The sequence below is a fragment of the Mixophyes fleayi genome, chromosome 7 (genome assembly GCF_038048845.1).
Source record: "Mixophyes fleayi isolate aMixFle1 chromosome 7, aMixFle1.hap1, whole genome shotgun sequence".
Lineage (NCBI taxonomy): Eukaryota > Metazoa > Chordata > Amphibia > Anura > Limnodynastidae > Mixophyes > Mixophyes fleayi.
This window is the reverse complement of record NC_134408.1, coordinates 33094183-33121124: the sequence shown is the minus strand read 5'-3', so window position 1 is coordinate 33121124 and position 26942 is coordinate 33094183. Positions and strand designations below refer to the sequence as shown.

Here is a 26942-nt window from a genome sequence, read left to right as displayed (position 1 = left end):
TACCCAGGGCAGAAGGAGAGGTAGTATGACCATTAATACTAATTCTAGCCGGAGGGGAAGAATACAGTAGCTTTCCCCATGATTACAGCTCTGAGGAGTGGGTTAGCAAGAAAGACTCTCGGAAAGATTTGCGGAGAGATTTATACAGTAATTTGTGCAACAGTTCACAGGCGTATCAAAGAGCAACACAACTCCACACCTGCAGCTCAAAGGAGTTTACAGATGGATGGATAAATAGGAGAACAAATACAGTCCTAGCAGGCCCTGTATCCAGGATTTCCACATTGCACCAGCAGAGGGCAGTACAACTCCAAACCCAGGATCCAAAGGAGTTTACAGATGATAAATTCTAGGTATAATAGTCCAACACCTCATCCCCATCCCAGAAAAGCTTACAAATATCAGAAATGTAAATGTTTGAGTACCCCTCAATGGCAACAGCTTTTTAGTTGCAGTGAAGTATATTGCATCAATATACTGCCTATATACTGGATAAGATTGTCACCAAGCTCTTCCTGAAGCTGCACTATATTTAACACAAGGCACAGCCCACACTCAGCAGCGGTGGTACATTCAAGGCAGTTCTTCTCAATATCAGCGTGAAGAAGCCATAGACATTGATAAGGACAGTTGGGGAGGCATGAGAGTAAGAGCCCCGTCTCTCAACTCACAGCCCTCAGAGGCAGACAGTCCCCGCAGTTACTGCACGCACCTGGAGCAGTTAATCAGATACAGCGGACAACGGATCACAGCAGCAGGAGGTCAGAACTGCAGCAGAGCAGACTACAAGTGCGCACATCCGGTCACCGCTGGATCTCTTTTCCATCTCTCAGAAAGCAAGATGGCCACTTCCCGCCTCACAGCGCTTCGGACACAAGAGTAGGAGGGGAATGGAACGGGGACCAGAAGAACCCCACAAAGGCCGCAGGACCTCCGATCAGGGGACTCCCCACCACAGAAGAAAGCCGTAATCACCGCGCAGGTAACACTGCATAGCACAGAGTCCTTAGATTTGGTGACTTTTGAACTACCCCTAGTTGCAACATCTCGTCTATTTCCATTTTCATTGCTTCTAGCACTTCTATGGAAGTACGATATGCTGGCTGTCTGAGGGGCATCTGGTTGCCTGTGTTTACATGATGTGTGACCAAGTGTGTTTTCCAGGTTTCCCTGTAAAACGGGACTGTAGCATATCAGCCAGCTGGTCTAACTGAGAGTCAGACAGCTCTTCACTGCAGTGGGCGTCTGCTAGGGACATTGTCTCTTTAGCAGTAGCTGCTAAATCTACCAAGGGGTCAGACTCCTGATCGCTCTAAGGCAAGCTACACACAGCTAATACACAAGCTTCCCTGTCATGATAAGCTTTGAGCATGTTGACGTGATATACATTCTGCCTCTTTTGGCCGTCAACTTTTCCCACTACATAATTGACATAAGTAATGCGCTGTACTATGGTATAGGGGCCCTCCCAGGCAGCCTGCAACTTGTTCTGCTGCATAGGGATCAGAACCAGACCCTTTTGCCCCACCGCCATCAGAAATCATGGGGCCCAGTACAATGAAGCAGGCAGGCAGGCAGGCAGGCAGGCAGGCCCCCCCCCCCCACCGGCATCGATGACACCCCCGATGACCCCCCACCCATATATTAGTATTAGGGGAGAGGGAGGGAAAGAAACACTTCAGACCTTAAGTCCCGCAGTGGAATACATATGCGTTCCACCAACAGGAAGTTCGGCATTTGGAACTTCCTGTTGGTGGATGCGTTCCACTGCGGAATTTAAGGCTGGCGTCTTCGCTGCTGTCTTCAGTCTGGCTGTCACAGTGACAGCCAGGCTGAAGATAGAGGGCCGTTGCCTTGGTGACAGTTATAGTGGAAGTGACGCCCTGGATGTTGTCATGACAGCCGTGACGCAGGTGAGAGCGGCCATACGTGAGCCACCGCTCGTAACAATACAGATATTTTTTTTTGTATTTCAGACTCCAAAATTTCAAATTCCCTTACCCCCGTTTTCTGAAATATTTATATATATATATATATATATATATATATATATATATATATATATATATATATATATATATATATATACATACATACACACACACATCTTTATTCTAGATGAATGGACTAAACTGGATCTTGTAACACAACAATGGTCGCAACCACACCAGCTAACCTAAAACTGAATAGCTGCAGCAGTGAATATCAATTCCAATGAGTTGCTATGGTGGGACATTAACAAAACTGTGCATAAAGGGAAGCTCTAAAACATCAATAAACTGAGGCAGTGCTGTAAGGAGTGGACCAACATTCCTCAAATACGATGTAAGACTGATAAACCCATACAGAAAATGATTACTGTTATTGCTTCTAGAGGGGGTTTTACAACATTCTGAGTCATCAGGCATAGGTTCTTTATGACCAACGATTGTTTCAGCATGTTATACTTTTATATGGTATAAGTCACTGAAACAATCATTGGGCATAATTCTGTAACGTTTTCTATACTTTATTAAACGTTGTATATAGTTCTCTATACTAGTGCTGCTCTGTTCATACTTATTGGACTTATTTTTACTTAATAATATATATATATATATATATATATATATATATATATATATATATATATATATATATAATCTCAATTGCCTCAAATGTGTACGTAATTTCGACATACAGGCATGTTTTGGCTCTGCAAGCAGATAATGACTGATACACAATGTTCATCGGATAATTACAATCCACAAATGACACAAAATGAATAAATCAGATAGTGCAATGGAAAGCAATTCCTTCAATTATAAACTCCTAACATCTTAATGATGTCTAATATACTTTTAACAAGTTGCTTTAGGCAAATAGATTGCAAAATGAAACTCTTTGCCAAGCACACTCTGCTAGAGCAAATCTTTATATACTTGAATTACAGCAAATTCAGACATCATCTTGATCTGTGCCAAGTCTTTTATAATTATATAAAACTGAGAAATATCAGCTTATAAAAAATAAAGTATAAACAATGGCTTGCAAATGTCTTTAATGTGTGGGTGACAAGTCTACTTTAAAGCAGCAATACCATAAAAAATAATAGATGGGGCCGATGAGAGGGGTGGAAGTGTGTTAAGGTGTTGGGGAAGGGACTAGATAGATCTGTAACCTAAGGGATAGGTGAGCGCAAGATTGAGGCTGGAATCCTGGGTGTCCCCTTACAGTAAACTTCCAAGTCATGAGTGCGCAAAGTGCAGTTGTGACAGGTAAAGGTAGTCAGGAGTGGCTACCTGACAAAATAGGTGCGATATATTGTTTGACTCTTTGATTATTTGAGAAGTTATCAGATCATGTACCATGGCAGAGGCAGGTCTTATAGACATACACCATCATTGTGTGGTTTGTCACATAATGTACTTTTGATACGTAGTCAAGAATCTTGTGTGTGGTGGTTACCCATGGTGTACACACAGCCCGATCCCTCAGATCATCTTTATCCACCACAGCAGTATGATAACCATTCACCCAAAGAATCTCCAGATCATCTCGCAGTGTAGCTACACCTGCTCCGGATGCTGTCCTTCAATGGCGCAGGGTGTTCTCTCTGCATTTTAAACTCCTGATGCCCAATCAGAAAGCTCCCTAAGATGCAAGGCCCCCACAGGCAAGAGGCTAATTGTGATCATGATTGTCTCAATGAAGCCCCAGCGTCCCAGGTGCCTAGAAAACAGCTGGAAAGGAGCTACAGAGCGAGCTACCAAGAGTAGCGCATGGTTCATAACAGCTGCACCCACTTTGTGCAATTCCCGCCATCGCACAATACTTTCCTCTATTATTATCGTTTATTTGTTAGGCGCCACAAGGTTTCCGCAGCGCCGTACACAGCACACACAGTACACTATACAGTGTAAAACAATACAGAACAATAAACACAAAGTACCAGAACTTCAGAAACTCCAGGCAGGCAAATACTGTAAAGACGGAGCGGAAGAACAGGTGTGGAGACAGGAGGGGAGAGGGGCCCTGCTCCTATGAGCTCACATCCTCTAGTCTTCAAACCCTCAAGCGTTCTCTGAAAACCCACCTCTTTAGACAAGCTTAAAAAAAAATTTCAACCAACCTCTTAACCTCCCAAGGTTACTTTATTACCAAACTTTACACATGACAGCAACTCCCATTGTCCCATAGATTGTAAGCTTGCGAGCAGGGTATTCTTACATGTCTGTCTGTATTACCCAGTATTGTTTTATTACTGTCTTTGTTCCAAATTGTAAAGCGCTACAGAATTTGTTGGCACTATATAAATAAATAAATGATGATAAAGGGAGATGCAATTTTACTAATCAATGCCTGCAATTTACCACTACTCTCACATGTATGTGCTGTTATCTTTCTTTTAAAGCCCTAGCAAGCATCGTGCCTTACCTGCATGTAATGTCTGAGCACATATGTCAAAAGTGCATTTAGTATATAAATCTAAAATGTGTCTGTTCTTTGTATGTCGTTGTTTGTAGTCTCAGGATTGCTACTAGTCTCTTCTTTATTCCAGATTCCATCTCTATTATACCCCTCCTTCTTGTGCTTCCCACACAAAGCTAAGGGATCAGGTGTATTATTTTCTAAAAAGAACTGTGACATTTCTTTAGCTAGTGAGGACTGGACAAGGGGGTTCCAAAATACTGAGCGATTCAAAGGTCACCTCCATTTCCCTATTAGAGGTGACGGGAGGTGATTGTCGAATCCAAAGGTGCAGGACCTCACCATCCCATTGACCCAAACAGTAACTAATGTTTTAGCATATTTTAATCTATCCTTGTGCAAACCTGATGAGGATGGGTAAGAAAAGTATCATCCTGTCAGTTGTTCATCATCATCTATTTATATAACGCCACTAATTCTGCAGCACTGTACATAGAACCCACTCACATCAGTCCCTGCCCCATTGGATGGAGCTTACAGTCTAAATTCCCTAACTTACACACAGACAGACAGACATCGGGTCAATTTTGATAGCAGCCAATTAACCTACTAATATATATTTTTTGGGATTGTTGGAGGAAACCCACGCAAACACAGGGAGAACATACAAACTCCACACAGACAAGGCCATGGTTGGGAATTGAACTCATGACCCCAGTGCTGTGAGGGAGAAGTGCTAACCACTAAGCCACCGTACTGCCCATGTTAGAAGTCTTCAAATACTGTAGATCTGAGAGATGAACAATGAATCAGATAACTATAGCAAGTACAGTAAGAGAAGTTAAATAGTCTACAGTCATAAGGACATAAGAAACCGGTAGTAACATGGACCAGCCCCAACCGAAAACACACCAGAATTAGAGATAAACTGTGACTGTGACAACCATTGTGAAAATGTGGGATGTTCTCAGCAACCAACATGTATTAATAAAAACCGTAATAGCAAAGATAACTCATTTCAGTGGTATATGTATCTAAACAGCCATTACAATTATTGAAGCATCAAATATACAAATTATTTACATTAAATCATTTATATTATTATTCTACAAAAGTTAAATAATATAATAATAAAATGTTTCTGAACTGCACACTTTAAAGATGTGGAATTAGTGGCGCTATATAAATAGATGATGATGATGATGATTTTCCTAAGTGTCTAATAGCAGCTAATGCTTGGGGAGTACTTGCCTTTAAAAGGTAAGAGTCAACCCTGATAAAAAGCATAGCAATGATCATGAATTAAATTCATGCTTATATTTAGTGTATGACTGGCAAGAGGGGGAAGACTTTGACGCAAGTTGGTCAGTAACACATGTATTGCAACATGTGGAACTAACATTCCCTGTTATTAGTACAGAGAACAGCTTGTAGCTTTAATAATGTATTGGGTGAGTGCAGATCCAATATTTTGATTGCAAAATGTGGTCACACCCCTCTTGCACCCAAGTTTACAGTCCTTTACATTTAATACTTGTAGTAGAGCAGAATACTTTATACTTTCATCCTTAAGAGCCAAGTTGGGCACACTAATTCATGTTTCTCACATGTCACACAATTGATGATTCAAAGACCTTAATTGTAAGACTTTTTTTTTTTTTTTTTTTTAACAATAAAAGAAGCTTAAATTGTCTTTAATAAAGTTTTATAGACTGCAGGATAATACTGAACAAATGTTTAAAAATACAGAAATGTGTAAAAACAAATAGGAGATTAAGAAAGTAAATGACATGGTGTTCTGAAATAGAACAAAATATTTGCATGTACGCTGTAGAGTGAACCAGGATTCAGAGCCACCTCTGATCACTAGTCTAGATCGGATAAGACTATGAACACAATAAACTACTGAAGTATGTACTTTAATGACACATATCATGTAATGAATAGTCAGAACGGATTGGACACTGTTACAGTATGACAGAATATTATTATTATCTACAGGGAACAGAGACATTTGTAGAGCTCTAAGACAATAGCTGCAAGACTTCTCGTATTCGTGTGATCCTTTGTAGATCAGACTCCTCCTGAGGTTCACTTTTATCATACTCTTTCATGAATGCCTCCGCTTTCTGGACGGTGGTCTCACGTGCATTGCCTTTCAGACCTCCCAGATAATCTAAGAGAATCTTGAAGTATTTGTCAGGAACCTAGAAAACCAAAATCAATTTAAATTACTGTAAAACAGACAGGCAGTTATAGTCTTAAAACCTACATTGAATCTATAATACAGTTGTGTATGATATTTATGTGTAAACAACAAGAACATACAAATATAAAACTAAAAACACAAATGAAAATATAAAATTTGTATTCTGTAAAGAAGTTTAGGGATAAAATTATGGAAAATTGTCATCAAAATTGTGTTAATAAAACGAACACAAAATAACAATACATTTTTAGGTAGTCTTCTATTATATATTTGTCATTTAAAAACAACATACATTTCCCCACAACCTGCGTGCAATAGGCAGCTATTCTGTATCAAATTACCAGCTAAATACTCCACTCTCTGGATCGGGTATAAGAACCAGAGAATGTTTTAGCAATTTCTCTGAATTTAATCCCATATTGAAACAAACCGTTTGTTAGAACATTGGGCCTGATTCATTAAGGATCTTAACTTGAGAAACTTCTTATTTCAGTCTCCTGGACAAAAGCATGTTACAATGCAAGGGGTGCAAATTAGTATTCTGTTTTGCACATAAGTTAAATACTGACTGTCTTTTCATGTAGCACACAAATACTTGATAGCTTATTTGTACACTGACATTTAAAGTTGATATTTGTGTGCTACATGAAAAAACAGTCAATACTTAACTTATGTGCAACAGAATACTAATTTGCACCCCTTGCATTGTAACATGGTTTTGTCCAGGAGACTGAAATAAGAAGTTTCTCAAGTTAATATCCTTAATGAATCAGGTCCATTGTGTGGAATAAGGTTTGAGAATTGTCTTTACGGAGAATGTGCTAACAATTGGGTACTGCTTTACATTTACACAGTGTAAAACTGTGTATACTCGCTCAGTCTGTCCTTACTAGAGGGATTTTAAAGTGCTGATCATCATCAGCTATTTATATAGTGCCACTAATTTTGCAGCGCTGCACAGAGAACTCACTCACATCAGTCCCTGCCCTAATAGAGTTTACAGCCTAAATTCCCTAACACACACACACACAGAGACAGACTAAGGTACATTTAATAGCAGCCACTTAACCTACTAGTATGTTTTTGTAGCGTGGGAGGAAACCGGAGCACTCGGAGGAAACTGACACAAACATTGATCAATGGTATCATTCACAGTTATGTGTAAATGTTCTTAATGTTTTTTTTATTACCAGTACCTTGTATTTTTGCCATAGCTTAATGATTCAGCGCAGGACAATGGCTATTGTGTTGTTATCAAATTAAAGTATAATTCAAATTACAAATGAATCTCTTTACCTTAAACAGTAAAACTTAATGACCAACATGTTTGCTCCATTTTTTTTTGTAGTGATCTTTTTGTCTTTGACAAAATTGACTGTTCCAAAAATATCTTTCTTTCTTCATGTGGTGTTATAAACACATTAATACACTTTTAACCCAAGGCTAAAATAACTATCTACACAACGGTCAGTGTTGCCCCTGACTACCCTTCCCGGAAAACACCCAACATCCTTGCATCACAAGTAAGTGACGATGAGCTGTCCATGAAAGACGAGGGCAGTCCTGACCGATTCAGCACAGGTGCAACGTACAGCAGACTGTGCCCAAGATTACAATTCACTGTCCTGGACATTCTGATGATCACGAGGGAGTGATGCATATTTAAGGTATTACTGCAGGGAGCTATAGAGGGTTTAGCTCTGCAAATAGAACTGTAAGTTGTACTAAGAAGTGGATGAAAACATGTCTACAATTTTTTTTAAAAAAATATTTAAAATAAAAACAGATTAGATGATATTTGGTTGGTGGATAATAATTGGCAAAAAATGTACAATGTACGCGACTTGACAAAAAACAATAGAACTCGTTATAAATGAAAGTATCAGAACATTGGGCATGACACACAAGAGTGATCTCTCATATAGAAGAAGTGTGAATAGCCTTGGCGTTGTATCACCAATACACACTGGGTGTATGTTTATATGAGAATGTCCTACACTATATTATTTTTTTTTTTCCACGTACACCAAGGGAAATTAAAAAGGTCGGAGATAGATAAAAGGCATGAAAAAATGGAGAGATGAAGATTAATATAAAGATAACGATCGAACATTGAATGTCATTAAGATTATATGGTGAAACAAAGATTAACAGAGCCAAGGTTCTTCACACTTCTTTTATTGGCTTACGGTTTATGTCACAAGGTGTGGCGGCACTTTAAGTGAAGAATTCTGCTCATCTCGTATACAGTTCAGCTTTGTGAAAACAGCCATAGGCTTGTGGATACTACTTCACCAGATGTATTCCCACAACAAAGGGACAGCTTCTATTTACTGAGCAGTAAGCTGTAAATTCCACTGCAGGCTACAGGTAAGAGAGCGCTTCTATGCACAGGTGTGGGCGGATGTGTTCATATGATACACTGCAAGATAATATAGAAGACTCTGGACAAACTTACTGCTGAGGGAGTATATTATAACCATAAATACTACCATACTAATTCTGGGATGGAGATCATAATCTAAAAAAAAGTCTATGCAAAGCTCTGTTGTGGGGAAGGGGTCGGAGGCATTTACACACCAAAAGGTGCAGTACAAGAGAGTTTGTGATGTCGCAAAGAGGGTATTTGCATACAGTGTGCCAATTGTTACTGAGCTGCGCATAGATTAACTTTAAGGGCTAGATTTACTAAGCTGCGGGTTTGAAAAAGTGGGGCTGTTGCCTATAGCAACCAATCAGATTCTAGCTTTCATTTATATAGTACCTTCTACAAAATGACAGCTAGAATCTGATTGGTTGCTATAGGCAACATCCCCACTTTTTCAAACCCGCAGCTTAGTAAATCTAGCCCTAAGAGTCAAAAAACAAAAAAAAAAAGTAACTTTGCACCTTGACAAAACCATGTTGTATTGGAGCAGGATTTACATTTAAAATGTGGGGACAGCTTTATAGTTGGGGTAGTGCATGTCCTAGATCAACTTTAAATTTCAGTGTAAAAATAAAGCTATTGAGTATTTGTGTGCTACGTGAAAAAGCAGCCAGTAATTTTTTTTATGTGCAAAATAGTAAACTACTTTACACCCCTTGCACTGCAATATGGTTTTGTCCAGGATCAAATCTGCTTCTTTTTTTGTCTTACTCTCCCTAATGAATCAGTCCTAACCAGTTGAAGACTGTGCAAATAATGGGCATGGTATGAGCAGACTTTGGGGGATAATGGGTTTATCTTTATCTCTACAGGTGCAATGACACCAATCTATGTATCAGAACAGTAAACACCTATTTTATTTTGCAGGGCAAGGAATTTAGATGATCGGGAAGGCTGGAGACAGTGCTTATTTAAATGGGTTTCTGTGAGGTTCTACTGGAACTTTCAGCTGTGGAAACAAAGCTAAAACTTACAGTACTCTTCAAATCGAATTACCTAAGCCTCTTGGTAAATTTAGGCACAAATTTGCAGCTCCACCCCAACCGGAGCCCCGGGCTGCTACATGCAGCCATTTTCCCAGGGGCCTGCCGGTTCTGTCACACAACTGGTAAATACATGTAGTTTGCCAACTTAAAATGGCGGTGCAGAGGTAGTGTGAGTGTGAGGTCACTCCCTTCCCCCTGGCATTCGGCTGGGGCTTTACTACTGTACTGTGAAATCTGATGTTGGTATCTATATGAACAACTGAATGAAATAATATTAGGCAGTGAAGTGTAGCTGTTACTCACCTAAGCAGGTAACACACACTTTTACCATATGAACCAAGAATATATGTAGAGAGCTGTGTTCAAAACAAAAATGAATGGTTGTAAATAACACCTCATATTGCTCTTAAGCTGCCTAATTTTCCACCAACTTTTTATGCCGATCAATTTAACATCCGATCGATGGTCCGATCGCTCGGTCCATGGACTGCATACACACTAGTCTCGTTTTAGACGATAAAGGGAAGAGCAACCACTCCGGTAGCGACTTTTTACAGCCATGTTGTTTGCAAACAAAGATTTTCATTTCGTACACACTGAAGCGAGCGACATTTACGGGTCACGTAACAATATACCAAAGACATTAGCATAAATGGGCAGAACTTTCACTATAGTAAACACCAAATAACAATATAAAAAAAAGAAGACAACACTGTCTCTTCATTTATTCATAGATGTAAAGGGTTACATAACACACGTGTTTTACACAAGTGTAATGGTCTGTAACCAGACAGGTACAATACACATGTATATAAAACACAATAAACGTGTGTATTCTAGTACAATACATGGACACTGTAATAGATTTAGCCATTCTGACATATACATATTTTACTCTACAACAGAATGTGTATTGCGTGGACAAAAAGGTGGTACAGGGACCTAATTAAGAAGTCAGAAATAAGCAATACACATAAAAACGTTATTTTGGTATAACACTACACTTTATTAAACTGGCTGCCATATGCTAGACGCATCAATACAATAGACTACTGCTATCGCTATTCCGTTACAGTCATCTAAATAACAAGTCAGTGATGTTCGGACACCGCACCACGTGGGACAGGTACAGGCATCTGGAATTTCCATACACACGCCCCCAACGGAGCCCCAGCTAAAGTATCAGAGGATTATTGTGGATCGATCATCAATTTCACTACACTACATGATGGAAAGGTGATTGGAACGAAAATATTGACCGGTACGATCAACTAAGTGAGGCGACAATCGTCCATTTGGGAAGACTTTCGACCATCGTGTCACTACACACACTGACCCGACTTTCGAACGAGCGGTCGTATGTCGGCAGGTTGAGGCAATTACTGGACGAAAACCCTGTAGTGTGTACCCAGCTTTACCTACAGTGGAAGTCATTTCCAGATTACAAAACCTGTCTATACTCTCATTTCTATACAATGATTCTGGCAGTAAAAAAACAAACAAACAGGAAATATCAGTAACAAGGATGGAGTATGATTAAATGCAAATAAATTTATTGGCAGCCATTACTGAAGGAATCTCTGCTCATTTTTCATCGCACCTCTATGGGGCGCAGGAAACAATGAGCGGAGATTCCCGTCCTAACATCGGCGTGATGTGTCTCTGGATGTTCAGGACACATCGAGCTGACTTGAATCTCCCCAATAGAGTGACACAAATTACATAACATTTATTGTATGTTTTGAATTTCTTGTGCTACCAAATAAGAAAATATTGATTTTCAGATCCTCTTTAGACCTACTCATCAGTGGACATCCATTCCGCAAATGTTATGTTAATCAATAGATTCTTGGTATTCCATCCCTGTCTAAAAGATAATAACAATCAACAAATAGTGTTCCTATCCTAGCCCATGACATAGCAAAACCTCATGTTGGAATAGCTCCTCTGTGATAGTATTCGTTCTATTAGAACTTCTGGAATTGGCCGCACTCTGCAATCTTGCTCTTCCGTCTACAATGATCTCACTGATGGATTTTGTGCCTATCTGAATAAAAGCACTATCTTCTTTGCAGGCAGCAGTTGCCCATGGGTTAACCTACCAGATGAACAATGAAATGGGACGCCTGCAAGCCACCGTTATGTGAACCAGGTGCGGTTAATGAACACTGGCTTTTTGGCTTGCGACTAATTCCTAGACAGCTGCAGAGAACATCTGGTTCATTGTGTGGGACGTTACGGTAGCTTGTGCTAATGAAAAACAAAACAATCAGTAGGCCATCCCATGACATTAACTCGTGAGCCTTGAATAGTTCTGGATGCACAGTCAAGTGCATGATGATCTCACCAGTTTACGTGAGGTTTGCAGAGCTCTGGGGTGTTTGAAAGAAAGTTCAACTTGAAAGATGGCGCAATCAGACTCATTCATATACTGAATTGTGCTAAATAAACCAGTTATCCAACACATGTTGGTTAAATCTACAAGTACATACTGTACACCTTCTAGAAATAATTATTGCCTTATAACTCAGATACATAGCCATTTTATGTTTTTTTAAACATATTCTCTGCATGATAAATGAAGGCAGTGTAGTTAATGATGTTAGAAATATTCTGGTAGATAAAGTCTTTCCCAGTGTTGTACAAACTGCGATTGGCCTTGAGCTACTGGGTGACCGGACTGTCAACCTGATTGCAACAATTTCTGGATTGTTGTGATCCAAGTCTTGAATACACCAGTAACCTGGTAATTCTAATTTGGGAGCTGACATCATCTCTTGGCACTATTATTAGTCTCCTAATGTTATACGAAAAAACAATGTGCCCTATGGAGGCCCTTGCAGCACAGACAAGGATTAATCACAGGTAAGCAGCTTGTAGTTGTCCAGCTGTAATAGAGGTACAAGTCCCAAGATGATATGCCAGGCTCGAACTGACATGCTGGGGAGTGTAGTTCTGCAACATCTACAAGCCTAAGATGTGACAAAGGGTGACACACAAGAGGAGAACAGACGAAAGGTGGGAGAATAAGGACAGAGGCCAATTAGAGACAATAGGTAACAGGTAGAAGGTGAAGGCAAGGCAGATTTCAGAGAGCTAATGAAGGACAGTCAGCATGGTAGAATGGAGCGCTGGATAAAGTAAGTGGTGGGTGAGGGGGGTGGGTGTTACTTGGGGTGAAGCAGGGAGGGGCATAAGGTGCGCTCCAGCTTAAGAGTTACCACCGAGACCCAGGGGGCTTTACATACGTGACTTTTCGTAAATGAGAAATGATTGAACCTGACGCTATCAATCTGAGCAGAATAGAAACTCCTCAGTGAAGTAGAAGCAATAAATTGGCATGTGTGTAACAGAGGAATGAGAGTGTGTAAGGAAAATAGCAGACGTAACAAGGGAAAAAAAATCACTCCTGGGGAAAATGTATCAAGCTGCAGGTTTGAAAAAGTGGAGATGTTGCCTATAGCAGCCAATCAGGTTCTAGGTGTCATCTGATCTAAAATCTGATTGGTTGCTATAGACAACATCTCCACTTTTTCAAACCCGCAGCTTGATAAATTTACCCCCTGGTGAGAAAAAGGTTTTATGAAAAACCTGTTTATCCCACTGTCTCACACTAATAATGATGATAATATCATATGGAAAAACAATACACAATTTACCTTAAAACACTAACAAGTGAAAATTATTATTGAGTTTTACTGAAATGAAGAATGTGAAACTGTTCTGGTCACTGCATAGAATGTAGTCTGGAGGCATCCTCCTATGCAGTTTGTCATGCAAGAACCGTCACATCTCCCAATTCTTATATGTAGATCATTACTTGTTGCTGCAGTACTGGCCAGCAGGTGGCAGGATACAGCCCTCTTTATCTTTCACATTTTAGATATGTTGATTTCACAGTTATGGTTCCGTTTCCCCTGAGCAAGAACCACGCAGTTTCTAAAATCTATATTTGTATCAATTATTTTCCAAAATACATCCCACTTTCAAAATGTCTTAGCAATAATGATTAATACTATCAGCCATAGAGAATCAGTAGGGTGCATTTAATGACAATACATTTGAATGAAAAATTTGCACTGAACCACAGCAAACAATCAGCAATTAGTATTTATCTGTCAATTGAAGTGATAAGCAACACTCCATGAGCGGCATGGGTGGCCATCTATCCTCCAAATCCTCCTTAATGTAAGCAAGAAATAAAAACAATACATTTAATCAAAGAAAATAACACATATCTGTACCAACACATTAACAGGCATTTCAACATAAGATAAACACGGGTTATTAGCTACAAAAACGTATCTGACAAATCGGGGGGAATTCAATTGGCTGTGTTACTGTAAAAAGTAATGCGGCCTGCGCACTATTACCGTTATTACGGTAATAGTGCGCTTAAATACCATTAGTATGGTAGATTCAATGCCGGCTTTTTGCAGAAAGCCGGGTTAAATTTACCGTAATAATGGTAATAAGTTTAACGCTGCGCTAATTCAGGGGGAATTAAATTTCCCCCTATCAATGTGGCTTCTGTGTGACTAGATTTTCCACCAGCTTTTAAGAATTAGGGGTAAATGTATCAAGCTGCTGGTTTGAAAAGTGGAGATGTTGCCTATAGCAACCAGATTCTAGAATGTACTAAATGAATAACTAGAATCTGATTGGTTGCTATAGGCAACATCTCCACTTTTCAAACCCGCTGGAAACAGGCAGCTTGATACATTTACCCCTTAATCTCTGATTTATGACCATCAGAGCTTTGCCCACTGTCCCATCATTCAATAAGAGTTGGGGGTCGAGGTTTAAACTCAGCTGGGGTATAAAGCAGAGAATAAGAGCTAGAGGTAACAGGGCAGGAAGCGGAGAAAAGGGAAGATGACACTTAAAGTAGGATGGACCTGGGGCCAGCAGCTGAAGGCTCGGAGGGCTACGTGTTTCCCATCACTGGTCTGGTGCAAGTTGGACAGTGATCGCAAATGTCTGATTGTCGGCTGTAGAACATTTCATACCTAAATGAACCTTAGTAAGGGGTAAACCTTGTGGATGAACCTCACAACCATCACAAAAAAGGCTAATAATACCTATTACAACCTGATATTTCCTTTGAATTTGTAAACTCTACTAAAAAAATGAGAGTCAGAATCTGATCAGCTGCTAAAGGTTACAGCAAAATAATTGTACAGCCATACGGTGCATTATCTATGTAAGCCGACATCTCCCAGATGATGTTACAGGGCTTAATAAGAATTAGAAGGAAGTTCACATTAGTAGGTTCTGACCATGCTAAGCACAGGCCATGTAGAGGTAACATACCTTCGCTTGGTCATACATGTTCATGAGGAGCCAGGTTTGCCTCGTCTTTTGAAACCTCCACTCGGATTGTTTTTTGGACCAGCTAAAATCAAAGAGATAATTCAGAGAACTTCAGGTTTAACTCATGAATATAAATAATTACAAACACAGATGACAACTTTACACATTGATTTATCTCTGTTCACTTTACAATCAGGAGGAGGAAGGGAAGCTTTGGGCCTCTTTCTGCTGCAAACCTTCACATAGATCGTCACCTCTTAGTCTGTATTACCCAGTATTGTCTATTACTGTGTTTGTCCCCAATTATAAACAGCTATGGAATTTGCAGGCGCTATATAAATAAATGTTGATGATGATGATCTGTATATCCACAGACATTGGTGTTGTGTAATGGTGAGAGAGAACCTGGTGTTTTGGCAATGTCTGCGTATGCATTACTTTAGTGGGATTAAGCCTTCCTCTATATGTAATGAACTGTGCTGTAATACCATTCAGTGGATGTCAGCTCTATTTACTAGGAAAATCATTTAGAAGGCCCTCACTGCACACTGCCAAACTTCTGCGAAAGTCCATTACTTCAGTGACTTTAAAAAGAGCCTGTGGAATACACTTTGTGATAGTAGCCTTTTGTGAGAATGCAGCCTGTATGATCACTAGGAAACGAGAGATGTGACTGTCTCCTAGTGAATGCTGCATTCCTCTCACTATAGGTAGAGCCCACAAATGGAGCGCCTAATGAGGATTTACCACACCTCCTTCACCTGGTTATATATCACAACCAGCAGAAAACATTTACAGTATCATAGAATAATTTGTGGTCTCAGCCTACACAGATGCCCCCGTTCACAGATATGACAGCCTATGCTAAACAAGGACTACATGTTCCCCACTCATAGGATCAGATTCCTCTTCTATCTACTTTTTGTTTCAGTTCTGAGAAATTGCAACCAGTTCCAGTTTTTAATCTATGTACTGCCTTTTTGCTGGTATTAAAGTGTACCTGGGGACTACCACAGACACAATTTCGGCCATGCAGAACTGTAAATTTATGTGACATGATGCAATTATATTTGTGGCATCTACAGGATGACGATTTAAACGAGGTTGGAGAGGGCACATTTAGGCACGTGTTCCCAGGTCTATAAAGGGCCTACAACATTTTTCTCCCTGTTCAGGTGCAATGTAAACCAGGCCTCATCCAATAACTGTATGGCATGTATTCTGCACCTACCAGTTGCAGTTCTGTGATAAGATGCATTTCTAAGAGCACTTCATTAAGACAGCCACAATGTCTCCTCATAGTTTTGATCAATTTAAGACATTAGACTAAACAAAGCAGTATTAAAAAAAAATAAAAAATAAAAAATGTTTAAATGTAATGAAGGGTGTGGTCCTCCAGGGAAAGTGGGCTGGACTTTGAAGTGCTATTTACTCTCTTTGCACTGTTTTAGGTGTATAATCCCAAAAGTAGACGCTTCCCCCTTTACATGAGCTGTTTCAAGGATCAGAAAGTGGGCATGAACTTCTGAATGCACTGGAAAGGTATCTAGGGGCAGCTGTGCAAGAAAACGGTGCGCATCCATATTTATTGCAGATCGTAACTAACCCTTACAAGTGGCAGCCATTATTCACAACAATATCACCCATCTGTCCATGAATGACCTCAGTGATATAACTAGATCCTAGTAAATGTAGAGGCTCTAGTCTCCTGAATATTGGTCCATTCTGCTGAACATAGGTAATGGGTACACGCAGATAAAATCCACTCCGTCACACCATAGACCGCAGTGTAATGTGTATGATTAAGTGGTGCTTAAGGAAATTACTCTGTCACACTTATCCTATTATCAGCTCTCCTCTTGCACTGATCCTATCAACAGCCTCTCTTGTCTGATCCAATTGTCAGCCTCAACAGTATAGCAGGGGCATGACACCCCTGAGTGGGCTGGGCTTAGCATGTACCCATGAGGGTGGGGCTTAGAATGTCACATGTGAGAGGGAGGGGCTTACTAGGCAGCGTTCTTGCTTTTGAGTATGGACGTGGGATAGAGTAACTGAAAGAAGCTGCAATAGTGCAGGGTATACACACGCACAATGGTGAACTGCTGGATGAGCCATGAGACAATTCACCTCCTGTGCAAATAATACAATTGTACCATTCCCAGCATATTTCTGTTTTCCGATTGGTCAGGCTCCCTTTTATTTTGTATCTTATTGCAGATAGAGGAATCACTAGCATCAGAGTAGGTAAACTGTTACCAACAAAATTGCTGGCATCATCCCCTATTTACATTCAAATATTTAGTGTTCCCTGGGTCAGAAGATAGATTCAACTGTTGTTCAAAGTCTGCATAAATATACATCATCATCATCTATTTATATAGCGCCACTAATTCCGCAGCGCTGTACAGAGAACTCATTCACATCAGTCCCTGCCCCATTGGAGCTTACAGTCTAAATTCCCTAATATAGACACACACATCATGGTAAATCTGTTGGCCCTTCAGGGTAAGAATAGACAGGCCTGTGCACATCAATGGCTTTTGAAAATAAGCCTTCATGAGTTTCCTTTTTTCAAGCACTTTGCCAAAGAGAGCTTTTAAACTGTGTCAAATTGTCTGGAAAAGTGGCCATACAAAGCCTGGCTCTATCCGAAGAGCCTGAGTGAGAGCAGAACATGTGTCTGCTTTATGAGTTCCAGACTGCCGCTATCTCAAACAGTCCCTTCTCCATAAACTGGAAATGGAGCGTTCAGCACAATGTAAGATGTCATGTGACCACACAATGCTGCCATGTGTGCAGTGTGGAGGAGAGCATAGACAGAGGATAGGATTATTCTCCTTTATTTACATAGCGCCAATCATATAATGCAGCTCTGTACAATTTGTATATCCTTTACTCAGGCGTTCAGTGAACTACAGTGGAAGGTTGTGGGGATTGTGCTTTTGGTTTAGTACTACAGTAAAGGTGGGAAAAATACTGCAAAATGTAGAAAATGTTTAAAGTTCATAAAGTGATTGTCATATTTTGATTTGCTTATCTGCAGATTTAACTGCTAAATTACAAATTTAACATGACTGGTGCTGGTAAAACATTGGGAGGAATTGGCCCTAGAGAGAACATAGTGCAGTGTAGCACGCTCAACTCTGAAGGGTTGAGCCATTAACATGCCATTACCCACACTAGTATTGATTCTCATTGGTCAAAATGCTTGTGACATACTATGAAAAGGGAGTGGTCTGTGAAGACTCAGGGCGTGTCCTAATTTGTTCTCATTTCCCATTTGGCAGGTATGACATAATGGCACCCCTATTTTCCAATAGCATAACTTTTCTTAGCTATCCTCCTGTTAATCAGAAAGCTCTCTGGCTGGCAAACTAAAAAGCCTGCCAGACACAGGCTCACAGCTCTTAGCCAATCATGTCATGGTAGAGGGGGGTGAGTCACAGTGCACAAGGCTCAGAGGGGCATTCCAAACACTCTGCTCACTAAATCATGTGCCAGGTGACATTCTTTGAGAGAATCGTAAAATAATACCAAAGTTAAATCATAAATACCAGCATTCTATGCGCTATTCACGGTTATCATTTCTAAATGCTGCCTCTGTCCAGTAACCTACACAATATCTCTGTGCTGGAGAGAATAAATCTACTTATAAATATAGCATAGGCCAGTTACAAATAACTGCACTAGGATCCTAATTTTGTCCTCCCTATTTCTATAGTGCTTGAGTTGCTAACGACAGGAGGTGCTTGGAGCGATGTTATCTACTTTCATGTTTCAACAGTTATGAAGTGTGTGGCACTACATCCAGTTTCTAAACCACCCTTAAAGTCCAATTGTTCCCTAAACTAGAAAGCCGTAACATTCTATGTTGTTACTCTGTCTTACACATTTTGCCACTTGGGCAGTCTTTACTATTTAATTGTGGCTGCCTGTATTCTCTTATATCCACAGCTGGGGCTGATCTGGTCAGTTCATTCCACAATCTAAGTTCAGAACCTGGCCACGGACCAAACCAAGGTCACCACGGTTAGAGGAAAAATACGTGATGTTCTCTCAAAACAAGACACAGCCCTTAGGAAGTGCAGAGGTGACCATAGCAGAGTTTTATTCCATAAAATTAAAATAACAGATTCTTTCGTCACAGACGCTAGAAATGGGCTATTTTATACCAGTGACATTAAATTGGACAGAGCGTGCAAACAAATCTTTCAAATGTGTTTTGCAGCTGAACCCAGGCACCTGTGGAATCTGGAAAACATAAAGCAGAGGATGACACAGGAACCACGGATTAATTACACATCCTGCTGCTCTTCATCATTCTCCTGAATCCAGTTTTGTTAAACGGCTTAAAAAAAAGAATTATATTTTAGCGGAAAGTCCGACTGACCGCCAACTACGGGAATAGAAAAATAAGGCTCTCAAGATATCAAACGAAAGCCAGGAATGTGATCAGGAATTTCTGAGTGGTGTTCAGTCCCTCCTCTCTGTTATTACACAATATTCGGTTCAGAGGGACAAGAACACGTCAGGAGTCACGTAATCAGCACTAGGAGGATCTAGATATGACCAGCACATTCCAGGAGAAGTATGTATGTGCCACCAGTGAGATTTCAAGGTTTATTATGAAATAGACTGAAAATAGCCTTCTGTGGATAGGTCACTGCTTTAGTTAATGACAGAGATGAGGAATCAAAAATAAACAGAGGGAGAGTGGAGCGCTTTGTAGTATTTGAGAAAGTGGAAGAAACCTATTAAGCAAACTGTGAGGCCCAGGTGTAACAATAAACAAAACAGTGCTGGCAAACAATGAGAGGAGTACATAAAACTTTTCTCTGTGTGTCTAAGTGCTCTAAAGTATGTAGCTGTAATTGCTATTTACTTAGGTGCTGAGTTAAGGGCAAGACTGAGCAAAACTATTGATTACAGGACAATGAATGGAAAGGATTCGTTACATAGATAACAAACAGTAAATGTGCTGGGACATTGATGGACAGACATGTCTACATACTTCAACTGGTCAAGAGAGTGGTCTTTATAAAGGCTGGGAGAGAATCAGCGGTGTGGTGTGCTAATATAATCAGCGGTGTGCCTACTATAATCAGCGGTGTGCCTACTATAATCAGCGGTGTGCCTACTATAATCAGCGGCGTGCCTACTATAATCAGCGGCGTGCCTACTGTGATCAGTGGCGTGCCTACTATAATCAGCGGTGTGCCTACTATAATCAGCGGCGTGCCTACTATAATCAGCGGGGTGCCTACTATAATCAGCGGCGTGCCTACTGTGATCAGGGGCGTGCCTACTATAATCAGCGGTGTGCCTACTGTGATCAGGGGCGTGCCTACTATAATCAGCGGCGTGCCTACTATAATCAGCGGCGTGCCTACTATAATCAGGGGCGTGTGCCTATAATCAGGGGCGTGTGCCTATAATCAGGGGCGTGTGCCTATAATCAGGGGCGTGTGCCTATAATCAGGGGTGTGTGCCTATAATCAGCCATCTTTTTTTTTTGGGGGGGGGGGGGGGGTGGAGGGATTACATTGAAAGGAATTGCGTTTGAAGTCCATTTTATTTGCCACCTCAAGCAGCTATATGGCTTGGCACACCCACACATTGCCAGTTGGCGGCTTGACAACCATGGCTGCAATCCTCTACACACGTAGCATATTCTGGGCATATACTATGTGGTCTGGGGCATTTATTACCCACAAGGCCTTTCAGGAGGCCCTGATAATGCTGAAATCTTGTCATCTCCGATTAAAAACATAATGCAAAGCTGCACTAACAAAAGGTATTATAGTTATTATAAACCCCCCCATTCCCCCATATCAATCTGTGGCATCCACAACATTTATTTTACCAAGTAGAACGGACAAGCCGAGGCCTCATATCCAGTGTGCAATAACAAGACAGACGGTCAAGTGCACTTTATGAGCCGCAAAACAACAGTGAGGAGCTCCAGCTGTAGTCTAGAAATAAAAGAAGATCGTCATCTTACTAGAGCGTTCGTAGATAAGTCCCCTCTGTGGCCCACATGGACCATGCCATTCATTTCCTCCCTGGCACCGTCTGGGTGATAAGGGACCACTTATAGAAGTACATACTTGTGACTAAGTGGTGCCAGCCACAGCGCCGTCTGTCAGTCTTTAAATAGTAACCTATCTTAGAGATTATTGTGCAACTCATACTGATTTCATAAGTTTCTCTCTTTCTTAGGAAAACAAATACAGCCTCAGCAGATGTTTCACATTTGCAGAACTCTCCTGCACGTTTATTACCTAACCAAAACCATCTAGGAATTTAAATTAAAAATCCGATCATACCTAGTTTATTGCATCCCATCTGCTGGAAGTTTATTTCCTTTTTTCTATGTTGCCTTATTAAGTATATTACTGGCATTATGTCTATTTTTTTTCAAACAAGGGACAATCAGCGGTTCCCAAACTGTGTGCCGTGGCTCCCTGGGGTGCCCCAGCGATCTCATAGGGGTGCCACGGAAAGAGCCGGTGGTAAGCAAGGCCGGGGACTACTTGGTAATTATTTTGGCTTAGTGATGTCTTGGAAAAATTATGGAGACCTTAAGGGTACCACGAACTGACAAAGCTTGGGATCCACTGGACCATGAAATTTATTTTAAAGACTTTATGTTTCCTAAAGACAAGACATACTTGTCTTGTGACCTATTACTGGACTGTAATAGGTATTACTGTTCTTCCTGAGAATGAAGAAGAAAATTGCAATGCGATATTGTGAAATAAAATTATTGCCTTCAGTGACTGCTGGGTCACTGGCTGAAACAAGCCTAATTTGACTGTTTTGATTATAGTGCCTATAATGAATGTTATACTTGTGTTTGGATTCTTTTATGCATAGCCTACAATGGCTAGGAACATCTGGAGGTGTCTGCAATCAAAGTGACTTTGTGGTATTTAATAGATATAGGTCAGTTGAATAGGGTGTCATTTTATACATAGGATGCTTAACGCTAAGTACATTGTGACAGGGATGGAAGGGAATGAAACGTTCTATATAAAGCTTAAAGGTTAATAACTTATTTAAGACAACTGTAGAAGAAGAGACAACGAAGCTTAAAATTTAGGTATTAACAATAAACATCTTTCTCTAAACGGAACCAGTGTTGAAAAAAAGAGTTAGTGAAACTAATTTACTCCTTGACAAAACATGAAACAGCTTCACATTTGTCAGAGTAAACTTCCTCTCATGAAACGGTATGCGAGAAATCGAAACCTGCAGAACAAACAATTACCATAAAATTGGCCAACGTATTATATTCTACATATACAATCTAACATATCCCAGTGCCCACCATGTGCCATAAACACATTATACCATCAGTGTGCAGCACAGACCAGTAAGTCTAACACATTATACTAGCAATGACCAACTACGAGCATATAGAAGGGATTATAAACCTTGTGCCAAACATGTTTACCCAGCATGTACCGGCAGTGCCAAGCACATTCTACCCAGAAGTGTTTGTTATGTGCAGGATGTGCCCAGCAGTGTGAAGCATGGATGGACAGTGCACAATATACCCACCGGTCTATTTATTGAGGCATTCTGACCCATTCTCATCTTTCAGTACAAAGTTAAACAGGAAGCTAGACCTAGTCTCTGCACTATAAACCTCGGCCTTGAAGTCACCGGACAGATGTCTATTACCAAAGCTTCCGACCCAGTTCTAAATAGCATTCCTGGTCAAGGTGTTCATTGTCCACATGTGATTTGTCTTCACTGACTTATTCATTCCATGGAAACCTTTCAGAGTGAGTTACGTGAATTGATGGAATCTGCTTATTGAACTTGTACAAATAACAGACAAGTTATGTGAATGAGCCAAAAACATTTATCGGAAAATTTGGAAAAATAGGAGTTGTCAATTAGTTTTAAACAAGTTGATTGCATTAAAGAGTGTGGCCACTTAGGATAAACACACACAGCACATGCAACCCTTGAATATCTATTCTCTGGAGAGCCCTCAACTGGAACCCCCCACCATTATTCTAACCGGCCAAGCCAGAGATACTAGTAGCGAAAGTGGCATCTGACTGGGCAGCTGTTGCAGCCAATACAAATAAGTGTCGCAAGCACCTCCCTAGTACAGTGAGTGCTATGGGCGGCCACAAGTCCTCTATTACTGGAAGCTTTCTTCTGTGTACTGCTATAGACTTCAGGTTTGATTCCCACTGTTCGCTTTTGTGATTTTGGGCAAATCCCTTTAGCTTGACGAGTCCCATGCAGTCAACAGTACTGGATAGTTATGACATATCATAAAAGTGCATTGAGCAGTCATTAGTGTGACTGGTCACCAGAAAACAAGCTAATAATATTAGCCATGCACTATCATTGCTCTCTGTGAGGAAAGCTCCTACAGTCCCCCCCTCCCACTTTACACCAGATATATATTCTCTGCACAAAAGTACATTACACGTATTAAATCAACTTCTTTATAATGCCACCCTCTATATAATGTCAGTTGTGGTCTGCGATTGATGCAGGCAGCATAGAGATGGAGCTCTGTGACTTCCTAACCATGGGCCTGGTATATAGAGGGTTCTCTTTTTCCATCCAGAACACAGACAAAGAGTGTAAAGACGGCCACAATAAGTGTCATTGATAGGACTGTAGTTGGTGTATGAGCTAGATTCAGAAAGACGCCACATAACAAGGTATGTGACTTGGGCGCTGTTTAATCTACCATTGCAGAGATCTATGTACTTACCTTTTCAAGTACTGCAAAGCTAATTCACAAGCAGAAGGTTTTGCTGGATCTTCTTTCTTTTCTTCTGGAATACCTTCTCTTTTTAGCCTCTTCTCCTCTTTCTTACGTTCTTTTTTCAATTTCCTTTCCAGAATCCTCTCTTCCTCTGGAGTAAGGCTCTCTGTTTCTGGAGCGTCCTGAGCGTCCTCCTGTAATATAATGGCCCTTGTAAGCAATAATAATGGAAACTACACAATAAGTCTTCTCCACAATATGATAAAGGTTTGTAGATCACCGGTAAAGTCAGCTGATCCACCACTGATCTAGCATATAATATGAGCCCACATAACAATGTGTGTTTTGGGATTATTGTGCCATTTCAACCATTGTTCTGAACTGAAAAAAAGCACGTATGCAGTGCCTTAGGAAAACCCCTTCTCTCACACTGCTGAAGAGACGCATTTATAGGTTAGATCGTAAGCCTTGGGACTTGTACACAAGAATGTCTTTTACTCTGCTTCCCCTCTGTTCACCTAGAAAATACAGATTGAAGGTGAAGCAGATTAAAAAGACGCCCATGTACCTGCTGTACATATGTACTTTATAGATGGAGCCAAGCACAAAATATAGCACGTATAAGCATTATAGGATTCTACGTGGCAGATTCAATGCGCATTTCTTAACGTTTATACGGTATAAAAGTAACGCTCAATTTTGCTCGCGTCTCTATGGGACGTGAGCAAAAGTGAGTGGATATTTCACTAAAAAACAAAAACAAAAATCGATGAGGAGTGTGTCGCAGCTGTTCTGAGACAATATACTGCGATTATTTTTACAATTGAATCTGCCACAAAGAGTTAACATTATGAAGCATCTATCGTTCAACATTTTAGCCCGATTTCCAGGGACTGCTAAGAAGATGCACAATTATACTGTATGTCAGCAGGGGTCTCGTGATATGAAAGTCTCTTTTTTGGATCCAACTGCATTAAAACCAATTGTTACTCAAAATACTACAATGTCAAAAAATAAGCACAAGACTGTGCTATGAAAACCAGCCTACTCTGCAGCCCAAGATTTTGATTTCTGTAAAACAGGGATTTTTTAATACATCTGACAGAAAAATCTGTGTAGGCTGTTATAAAAATAATAAAAAAGTGTCACTTTCACACTTTTCATAATGTTGAATACATAGAGTGCTCTTTTTACCATACCAGCAACCTTTGCTAACACTAATTTTGTCATCCATCTTTAAATGGCTGTGGAGGGCTAGGCTGTGAGCAGGACGACCAATCACAAGCCGCAATCCCTCTTGTTTTTCGTGCCAGGGCTGTGAGAAATGAAGGAGCCCTGAAAAAACCATCCTCAGGGAGCAAACCCTGGGCTTCAGCTGGGGGGGGAGCGACCTTGGTGTAAAAAAAAAAAGTTTCCGAAGCTTTAAGGTGACCTTATACAGAGGAAGCATGTATTTCATTAATAAATGCACTGACAAAGGAAGAAGTATTTTCTCTTCAAGTGTCCTCTTAGGTGGCATAAGTCTATAAAAAGGTGTTTGTTTGTGGCAGGCTGCTTACTAATTACAGGCGTTGATAAACTTCATGTAATTTTCGGAACATTATACAGGGTGTGATTCATTAATCCTTATACCTCTGCTGCAACCTATCACTGTATCACTGTCAGTAAACATTACATGAATTTAAGGGAGACATATATTAATCAGTGGAAGATATTATTATGTATTAAGATTTCCTAATATACATATAAAGAGGGTGTACGTTTTAAGTGGTGGGTGGATGTTCATTAAACAGATGAGTGCTCCTGATATTTCAGGTACAGACTGTGACTTCTTGCTACCATTTCTAAGCCTAGGATATTTGTTTTTAAACTCGTATAGAGCATTTCAGATCTCTTTTGGTTCCTCTGTTTTGCACAGACATCAAGTAAACCATTAATGGGTACTTAACGGTATTAAACAGGCATAGACTGTGAATATCTATATTAATTAATAAGTTTATACCTAACTAAATCTGCCTAGCATGCTGTCTGCTCTATACCAGAAGGGGCAGTATTTCTCTCACTTGCACCTCTCAGGCAAAGATCTTTCTTTACTTGTCCTGAAACTAGAGATGCTCAGGCTCGGTTCCTGGAGAACCGAACACACCTGAACTTAGGGGATCCGAGTACTGCCGCGCGCCCTCAGAATCGAAAACGAGGCAAAACGTCATTGTGATGTCGTCGGATCTCGGATCTTGCGAGTTTTGAATTCCTTTTTAAGATCCAACATAGCAAGGGGTGGGAGGGAGAACAGAGCAAGGGGTGGGAGGGAGGGCGGATGCCAATTTTCATTTCTGCCACTGCTGTGTGCCAATGTGTCCTAGATGTGCTAGGAACTGCTGTGTGTTTGTGTCATTGCTCTGTCGCTTAACATCCAGCCAGGTCGCTGCAGTCTTTGTCCGACAGTGTATGAAAATAATATTGTGACCTGTGAGGTGGTCTAAATTTACTGCAAATTACTTGAAATTAGTGTTATTGAGGTTAATAATAATGTAGGAACAAAAAAGAGCAAACTTATGTGATTTGAGCATATTTTAGGATTTTTTCTAAAAAATCCAAAACACATGAGGGTGGTTTTGCCAAAACAAAAACAAAAACAAAAAGCTAATCCAGAATCAAAACCAGTTCATGGGGGTCAGTGAGCATCTCTACCTGAAACACAGAGCTTGTATCCTATGCAGAGGAAACAGATTTGTTGTATACGAGGCCAATGAACAACTCTGCTTGATGATATAAATACAATGGCTAAAAACTAAAGATAAGAGAACTAAAGAAATGCAAGTAGTAAAAGTTGCAAGATGGTATGTACCAGAC

At 40.4% G+C, this 26942-nt stretch overlaps 1 protein-coding gene across 4 annotated transcripts in view; it reads right to left on the bottom strand.

Annotated features, from left to right (window-relative positions):
- Positions 1-6313: 6313 nt before the first annotated feature.
- Positions 6314-26942, bottom strand: part of CHLSN (cholesin) — a 172839-nt gene continuing 152210 nt past the window's right edge. For all 4 annotated transcript variants that reach the window (XM_075179619.1, XM_075179617.1, XM_075179621.1 and 1 more), the window contains 3 exons: positions 24096-24283; positions 15347-15428; positions 6314-6617 (listed from right to left, as the gene is read on the bottom strand). In XM_075179619.1, the coding sequence (XP_075035720.1) occupies positions 6435-6617; positions 15347-15428; positions 24096-24283 (453 nt within the window). In that variant the 3' untranslated portion in view covers positions 6314-6434. The remainder of the gene's footprint in view (positions 6618-15346; positions 15429-24095; positions 24284-26942) is intronic.